General features: G+C 62.5%; 1 protein-coding gene across 1 annotated transcript; it reads right to left on the bottom strand.

Annotated features, from left to right (window-relative positions):
• Positions 1 to 3,728: 3,728 nt before the first annotated feature.
• ARX (aristaless related homeobox) lies at positions 3,729 to 8,538 on the bottom strand. Its single transcript, XM_066980485.1, has 5 exons — positions 8,262 to 8,538; positions 7,293 to 8,031; positions 6,381 to 6,426; positions 4,265 to 4,599; positions 3,729 to 4,103 (listed from the first exon to the last, which is right to left on the bottom strand). The coding sequence occupies exons 1-5, from the start codon at positions 8,458 to 8,460 to the stop codon at positions 3,863 to 3,865; spliced, it is 1,560 nt and encodes a 519-aa protein (XP_066836586.1). The 5' UTR covers positions 8,461 to 8,538; the 3' UTR covers positions 3,729 to 3,862.
• Between the last annotated feature and the right edge of the window lie 214 nt (positions 8,539 to 8,752).

The raw sequence follows: 8,752 nt of genomic DNA, 5'->3' as shown, positions 1-8,752 counted from the left end.
CTGGGTTGGATCATCTGACTACTAGAAATGCGCTGCGCGAGGTTGCTCGAAATGTTCCCTGGGTTGACAGAAGTAGCCCATGTGTCCATTTTTAGGATGCCTGACAAAGCTCAAAGAAAAAAATAAGAACATCAACAAGAAGGCGGTGGGTGCCGAAGGGATGTGCGTGTCTGGGTTGGTGGATTTTATGGCTTCCATTTGTCCCCAAGTGGGAGCTGCACAGAGCGTTGGAAGGTGCCGTGTGCCGAGATGGGCGATGTCTGCTCAAATGGGCCTAAATGCACAAAGTGACTCTGGGGTTAAATTCGTGGAGTTTTCATAGAATCGCAGGACGGTTTGGGTTGGATGGGACCTTAAAGACCTCCCAGTTACACCCCCCCTGCCCTGGGCAGGGACACCTCCCACCAGACCAGGTTGCCCAAAGCCCCATCCAGCCTGGCCTTGAGCACCTCCAGGGATGGGGCATCCACAGCTTCTCTGGGCAGCCTGTGCCTGTGCCTCACCACCCTAAAGTTTAATCACAATATCTGAAAACCTGCCTCTGCACCATCGCTTCTTTGTGCTGGTGTTTGGCGAGCCGTCATCCTCTCCCAGGGTGTTCACCTGGGCGCTCGCAGAGCGCCAGACTTTTTGGGGAGCGGGCGGCTGGAAGGAAGGACATCGGCACTGCAGCTCCTCGAAAGGCGGGGGCTTGCTGTCATCTCACCCAGGTTTACTTTTTAAGACCTTCAACGCCCAACCCGGTTAGGATGACGGAGATGCTCCTGGCGCTAACTGGGCAGGGAGCCTCGGAGGAGCTCGAGGCGTGCCCCCCTCCCCCCGGCGCTGGGCCTGCAGGCGGAGCGGTGGCCGCGGGGCAGCCCGGCCCCGTGCGTGTCCGTGCCGGGAGGGCGGCAGGGCCGGGCCCGTCCGCTCGCGGCTTTGGGGACGCCTGCACCCAACGCGAGCGCTGCCGCGGGGCGCGGAGCAGGCGGCCGGGGGCGAGGCGGGGCCGCCCGGGGGGGGCTTCGTGACCCCCCCAGGGGGACCGGGGTCTGCCCCCGGCCCACCCGAGCCCCCCGCCCCCGGAGGGGTGAAGCCCCCCGGCGGGCACCCGGAGCGCTGCGGGCCCGAGCGGCCGCCGCCGGCCCTCCCCGTGGCACTTTAATGGATGAACTCATCTGTGCCAGCTTCAGGTTGCAGCTTAACATTCCTTCATCCCGAAGGCAGCATTATCAGGTTGTTGGAGGCTGTTTTCAAACCTTGGTTTTGAATAGCAGCGGCTCTGCATTAATTTAACCACTAAGCTAATAAGTAGGTTTCGTTTTGTTATGCTAAGCTTTATTGCTTTTCTTTTGATCAGAATGGTGTTGTTGAGCAAAGCAGCAGACAAGGCATTCTTTGATGAGGGAATTAGCGCTCTATTCTTCCTCTATTATTCATAGCACAGTGGAATATGTAAGTACCTGAGGGTGTCAAAGGAGAGCAGGCTCTATTGCAAAGTGTTCGCCTTGTTTCTCTCAATAGCTGACTATGAGATGATAAACCGCTTAATACACTGCACTAATTGGATGAGAGCAAAAAGAGATGGGAATTAAGGCAAGGCAAAAGGAGAAAGTGCTACCAGCCTTCATTCACTCTTTCACCACTTTAACAGCGCCAAAGGAGGCACAAGCTTTCTATAAGCAGACTAGGGGTTTTGTGCAGAGATAAAATGAACCTGTTAGTGGATTCAAGTAATACACTAATTATTGCACAGTATAAATACCACTACTGGTTTTATAACACGGAGGTAAACTTCTTTTGAGAAGGTTATAGGATTGCTTGGCAGCAGTATAGATCCTAATAAGGGACCAGAGTAATAACCCCCTGGATTAACAAAATTGCTGCTTGCAGAAGTATGATTCTGGCTTTTACGAAGATTTCAGCCGAATGAATAAAAATGACTGAATGACATTTCTTAATGCGTAATGGCTCGATAATGATTCCCTTTTCTTTACGGCAAAAAAATGTATATTTCAGACCGCACCGTTAATAACGTCCAGGGAACAAGCGTTATTTTCCCCATCAGAAAAAATAAAAATAAAAAAACGGGTAAAAAAAAATATATATTTTTTTGCGCCTCTGGTGTTTTTTGAAACCCTAAAGCAGGGCGGGGGGGAAGGGAAACGCGGCTGGCAGCGGGGCAGGGTCGCGGCCGGGGCCCCGACGGGGCGGCCCCGAGAGCGCCCCGCCGCCGGCCGAACCCCCCCAAACCCCCCCAAACCCTCCCGGAGCCGCCCGCGGCCCCGCTGGATGCGCGGAGCGGAGCCGGGGGCTGCCGACCCCGGCGGCGCTGGGACGCCAGGAGGCTGCTTCCAAGCGATGAAATAAAAATAACGAGGGGCAAGAAAAATAAAACGGGGGGGGGGTGGTGGTGGTGGAGGGGGGAGTGGATAGGACACTGATCCCGGGGCGGCGGCGCTCGGAGGGCGAGAACCGGGCGGGCGCTGCCCCCTCCGAGCCCCCGAGCCCCGGGGCTGCGCCCCCCGCCCGGCCCCGCCGCCTCCGAGGGGCCCCGGCCCCCGGGTCCCCAAAACCCCGGGGGGGTCCGGCCGGGAGGGGGGCGCGGTGCGAAGCTCCCGGCGCCCCCGCAAGGACTTTGCTTTGTGGCGTTTTGTTCTTTTGCTTTCGTTCTTTTTTTTTCTTTCTCTTTTTCTTTTTTTTTTTTTTTGGTAAACATATATCGTTGTTTATTTTCTGAACGTGGCACCTCTCCACCGGATAGCAAAGGAAAAGTGTTAACAATAACGACATTACACGGAAAAGTACTGTACCATCGCCTCTTGAGGGTTTCAGAAACCTCTACAGTTAATAAGTTAAATAAAGGGTTTGTACATAAATATTTGTCTAGGACCCCTATGATATCTACAACACAGTAAGAATCTACAGAATGACAAACTTTTACAACACTACACTGAGTGCAATTGTTTTATAACATTTCAAATATACAAAGCTCTGTTCTTTTTTATAACAATGGTATGTACAGAATCAATAATCACAGTTTAGTGACTTAAACAGTCCATATTCTAGCAGTGTATTTCCCTTTGGTTTGATATAAAAACCTTGGTTGGTGTAGTGATAAAGAATATAACGAGAAAAAGATATACCCTCTCCCTTAAGTGCACTGGTTATCTTACAGCATCAAATTCACTTTCGTTCTGCACTGGCAGCATCCTCGGTGAGCACCCGCGGCTCGCAGCAGCGCCGTGTACGACACTTCTCCAGTGCGCCCACCAGGCCAGCCCAGCACCGTGGGACGGGGCTTTGAGAGGTGCGGGCAGCCCCCCCACCCCCCCCTTCGCTTTCCTTTCTCAATTACAATTTTCGATTCTTTTCTTCGCCTTTTTTTTTTTTTTTTGTCTTGCCAGATAAACGGAAGGAAAAATATTTAAGTGTACGTAACGCTAATATATAATAAATTTTATTAGGTAGGGCTTTTTTTTTTTTTTTTTTTTTTTTTTTTCCGCTTGATGCTCAGCGAGGAAATTAACACGTCGTACATTTAGGAAATGTACCAGCCAAGGAGTTTCGGGTTCGGGAGCCTGCGAGCGTCGCCCCGCTCACCCGCGCGAGGGCTGACTGCCGGGCGATGCGCTCGCTGTCCTCCAGTTCCTGCCTCGGGAACCTACCCCGGTCTTAGCTGCTGGTCCGCTTTTTTATTTTATTTAGTTTTTTGTTTTTAAAGAAAAAAGAAACGTTTTCCCCCATTTGGTCTTGGTTCGTGCTACGAGGTGACCTTTCCCCACTCGCCAATTTATCCGCCTCTCTCTCGCTCCTGAAAAAATCCCCCCGGCAAACTGAAACGCACGCAAACGAAAGCGGGAAGGACGGCGCCCGTATCTTAGCACACCTCTTTCCCCGTGCTGCTCCCGGGGAGGATGTTGAGCTGGGTGAGCTGGGCGGCGTGCTCCTTGGCCTTCAGCCGCAGGGCGGCGATGCTGGACGCCCGCCGGTCGGCGGCGGCGCTGGCCGGGTCCCCCAGCCCCGCCGAGCCCACCGCCCCCTCGGCGGCCGGCGCCGGCTGCCGCAGCAGCGCCGCGGCGCTGGAGGCGCTGCCCAGGGGGGCCACGGTGGAGAAGAGCCTGCAAGGGAAGCAGAAGCAGAGAGGCCGCCGTCACCCCACCGCCGCCGCCGCCGGGCGCTCCCGGGCCGGGGGCGCCGTCGGGGCGCCCCCCGCGGGGGCTCGGCGCACGAAGGCGGCCGGCGCCGCGCCGCGCCCCCCCCGCCCCGGGCGAGGCGGTACCTGCCGAAGGCGGGGCTGATGAAGGCGGGGTGCCGGAACACGGCCGCCCCCAGGAAGGTGCCGAGGCCGAGCGGGGTCCCGCCGGGGGGCAGCGCCGCGGAGCCGGGCGGCGGCGGGGGCAGGCTGGGGAAGGCGGCGGCCGCGGCGGCGGCGGCGGCGGCGGTCCAGGCGGAGTCTAGAGCTGGGTGATGAGGAGGGAAAGGACTAGCATCAAGGTATGGACTGAGGGGGTGAGTTGCTGACAGGGGACCAGGGAAAGGCAAACCTGGGGGGTGTGTCTGAGCCCCAGCCTTTTCCCTCTTCCGCCACTTAGCCCTACGGTTCTGGAACCATACCTGCAAGCCAAAAGAAACACGGGGTTTAGCACCGCTCGCCCCGCCGCCGCCGCCGCCGCGCACCGGCCCGACGGCGCCCGCCGCTCCGCCGCCGCCCCCCCGGGGGCCGCCGCCCCGCGCCCCCCGCCGGCCCCGCCGGGTCTCGGGGCTGCCCCGAAGGGGGCTCCTTGCGGGCGCCCTGCGCGCCCCAGCCGGGGAAGCGCGCCCTGGTTTCGCCGAGGTGACCACACACAAACGGCGGCGTTAGGGGGTCGCCGCTTTTTTCGTTCCCCCCCTTTTTTTTTTTCCCTCCTCCTCCCTCCAAAAAAAAAGATTAAAAACGAAAAAATCGTGACTTCGCCAGCGCCTGCAACGAAGAAATAAATCGCAGCGCGATCGAAGCAGCAAACGTGCGTTTCCACGCTGTGCTTTCAGGGCGCATTTTACAAAACTTAGTTCGGAAGCCACGGAATCGCCGTCTCTTTCCTCTTCCCCCCCCCTCCAAAACAAAACAAAAAAATAATATAGTCATCATCAACGAGCCCGGGCTTAACCCGAGGGAGAGGCAGTGGGAAAAAAGCACCGCTCGCCGAAGGGGAATAAAACACTCGCTGAAACGCGAGCGCGGGGCGCCACACGCACCCAGCGAGAGGCTCGGAGAGGGACTCGCGTTTGTCAGATTTTCGGGCTGCCGTGGGCTCGAAATCTCCCCTTTGAGGCTCGGCTCCGTTTTGCAGGAGCAGCGCGACGCCCCGTCTCCCCGGGATCCGACAGAGGCGGCAGCGCTGCGGGTCCCTCGCTACAGCTCCCCATCTATAATTTATACCCACACGCGCACCGGGGCGCGCACGTAGGAAGAGGCTCCTCCGTGTTCGCGGGGAAGCCGAGAGTCTTTGGCAAACGGATCGTCTCTGCCAGCTAAAACTCAATTAGCGAGCTGTCCTCGCTGCAATTCCCCGTTATTGAATTAATAAGTCTGAGTACACCCAAAGGTAAACGGAGGGACTCTCATAATTCATATTCCCTTAATTACATCTTCTCCCGTGAATAGGGGAGAGAAAGGGGGTGTCTTTCTTTTTTAAAAGTTATTTAACTTTCCCACGACTTGTTCCCCTGAGCTGAAAATACTGATTTGCTGTCACATCTCTGTTTGACAATGGAGAAATGTGTCAACAGAAAGGAGGGGACAAATCTCATCATTAGCCCCTCTAATGCAAGAAGCTGTTGTGTATTAAATGAGCCATATGGAATTTATTATGCTTTATCAGCGCCTGATTTTAACTGTAAAGTGATTTGCTCAGCTTCCAACTCGGAGACATCTGTTTTCTGTTGGCAATCAGGGCATCCCAATGTTTATCGTCTCTCTGGTTATGAGACTTGGGTTGGGAAATGCACTCTGGTATGGGGCGGCAAACACCTTTAATAGCATTGCACTCACTCACTATTAGATCAATGCAGGCTTATTGCTATCAAAAATGGGAAATCAAATAGCATTAGCCAGCTCCTTGTGCAGGCGGAGAGGAAATCAAACAACATTTCGCCTTCAAATGGCCCTGTTTGTTCTAGCACTAAGTGGGCTTTTATGAAGCCCGATTGGAGATTTGATCGCAGCCAAGTACCCGGCTCGCAGCCGAGCGGGGCCGTGTCTAACAACCAAAACCCCGCGGGGCCCCCTCATTTCCATCACCCGGGGGTCGGCTCGGCCGCCGCGGGGCCGGAGGGGCGCGGGGACGCCCCGGGTCCTGCTCCCGATCCCGCTCCCGATCCCGAGCGGGGCCCCGCCGCCCGCGGCCGCCACTCACCTGCACTCGGGCTTCGGTCAGGTCGAGCCTCATGGCCAGCTCCTCCCTGGGGAGACACACACGCCGCCGTCAGCCCGCAGCCACGCTCCCGGCACCGCCCGCACCCGGCCCGAGAGCAGCGGGGCTCCCCCCCGTCGGGGCTGCCTCCCGGCCCGTCCCGGCACAGCCGCGCTGCGCTGTCCGAGGCACGGGGACGGCGAACGGGAGCCGTCCGTTCGCCCTCATGCCGCCGGCTTAAAGCGGGAGCCCCCCGGGCTTAGGCCGAGCCCCTCCGGCCTCGGGCCCGTCCCGTCCCGGCGCAGCGACGGGGAGAAAACGCGGGGCGGGAGCGCGACAAAAAAGCGCCGGGACCCGACCCGATCGCGACCCGATCGCGACCCGCCGGGCCCGAGGCTGCGGCCGGGGCTGGGGGGGAACGAGGCGGCGCCCCCGGGGCGATGCCCGGCAGCGGGGGAGCAAAAGAGCCCGGCGGAAAGCTCTCGGCGCCCCCCCGCCGGGGAAACAAACGAAAGAAGGGCCGGGGGGTGCGGGAGCGAGGCGAGCGGGCGCGGGGGGCTCAGCCCCGTCGGGGGGGTGCTATTTCGGGCAGCGGGCGCGCAGCCCGGCCTCTCCCCGCCGGGCTCCCCCTTTCCCCGGTACGAGCCCCCCCGAGGCCGCCCCGGGGCCCCGACGTGCCGGGCCGGTATTTTTAGGCGGCGGCGCTTTGATGCGCGCCCTGCCGGGGCTTCCCGGGGCCGGGCAGCGCTCCAGCCCGCCCGGGGAGGGCGAAACCGATCCCGGGGCCCGGCGGCGGCGCGGGGTAAAAATAGCCGGAGGCGGCCCCGGGCGGGGGGCGACCTTCTCGGCGTCCCCGTCCCCGCTGGAGCCCCCGACCCCCCCCCCCCCCCGCGGCCGCCCCGTCGGCGCGGGTACCTGGTGAAGACGTCGGGGTAGTGGGTTTTCTGGAAGGCCCTCTCCAGCTCCTCCAGCTGGTAGCTGGTGAAGGTGGTGCGGTAGCGGCGCTGCTTCCTCTTGAGCAGCCCCTCCTCGGAGTCGCTGCCGGCCGAGAGGCACACGCTCTCCTCGCCGTCCTTGCCCTCGCCGTCCTCGGGGTGCAGCAGCAGCTCCTCTTTGGGGGACAGCTCCCCGCCCTCCGCCCCGGGGGCCGCGGCGGCGCCCCGGCGGGCCTCCTTCAGCAGCCCCCCGCCGTCCTCGCCCAGCAGCTCCTCCTCGTCCTCCTCCTCCAGCTCCTCTTCCTCCTCGTCCTCCTCCTCCAGCATCTCCTCGTCCTCCTCCTCCTCCTCCTCCTCGGCGGCCGGCGCGGCGGGGCCGGGCCGCTCCTCGACGTGCGCCGCGCCGCCGCCCCCCAGCTCGTCCAGGGCGGGCGGCGGGGCCACGAAGGGCGCGTTCTCGCGGTAGCTCTTGCTGCGGCTGATGCTGACCTGCGGCGCCTGGCTGATCTTCAGCGTGTCCCACGGGGCGGCCGCGGCGGCGGGAGCGGCAGCGGCAGCGGGGGGCACGGCGGCGGCGCCCCCCTCCGGCCGCCCGTCGGGGCGGTCCCCCCGCGGTCCCGGCGGCAGCAGGCGGCCCCCGCCCGGCCCGTAGAGGCGGCGCAGCTTGGGGGGCAGGTGCAGCTCGGCCGCCTCGAAGGGGGGGCTGCCCTTCGGCGAGCCTGCGGCGGGGCGGACAGCGGCCGGACGGGGCGGGCGGGGAGGAGAGAGGGGAGAGAGGGGGGGAGAGAGAGAAGAGCGGCGCGGTCAGTGCGGGGCGCTGGGTCCGCGGGGAGCGCCCCGCGTCGGGGGCAGCCCCACGTCGAGGAGAGCCCCGCGTCGGGGAGAGCCCCGCGTCGGGGGCAGCCCCGCCGGCTCCCCCCCGACCCCCACCCCGGCTGCCGGCTCTCACCTTGCGCGGCCTTGTCGTGCTCCGGGCGGGCGGCGAGCGCGGCGGGCAGGCTGTGCGCGGCGCCCAGCAGCCGCACCTTGCAGGGGCTGCGGCGGCCCAGGATGCTGTCGATGCAGTAGGACGACAGCAGCGTGGGCGACTTGCTCTTGGCGCCGTCGGGGCGCTCGCCGCAGCCCTCCTCCGGGTAGGGGCCGCTCATGGCGATGGCGCCGCCGCCGCCGACGCCCCCGCGGCGCTGCCCGCTGCCGCCGGGCCGCCCGTCACGGGGGGAGTGAGCGGCGGCCGCGGCGCTCTTGAGTCCCCCCGGCTCCACGTGCGGACGGGCGGCCGCTGATTGGCTCCCGGCGGGGGCCGGGCGGGCGGGCGGCCGCCGGCACGCGGCGCCCGGCAAAGCGCGGAGCGGAGCGCGGCGGATCGGGGGCGCCGAGCCCCCGGCTCGGCGCGCCACGCCCGGCTGCCGCTCGCCACGCCCACTCCTCGGAGGGGGGGGG

The sequence above is a fragment of the Anser cygnoides genome, chromosome 1, assembly GCF_040182565.1.
Source record: "Anser cygnoides isolate HZ-2024a breed goose chromosome 1, Taihu_goose_T2T_genome, whole genome shotgun sequence".
Taxonomy (NCBI): Eukaryota; Metazoa; Chordata; class Aves; order Anseriformes; family Anatidae; genus Anser; species Anser cygnoides.
The sequence above is the reverse complement of the archived record's forward strand: the minus strand, read 5'-3'. Positions and strand labels throughout refer to the sequence as shown.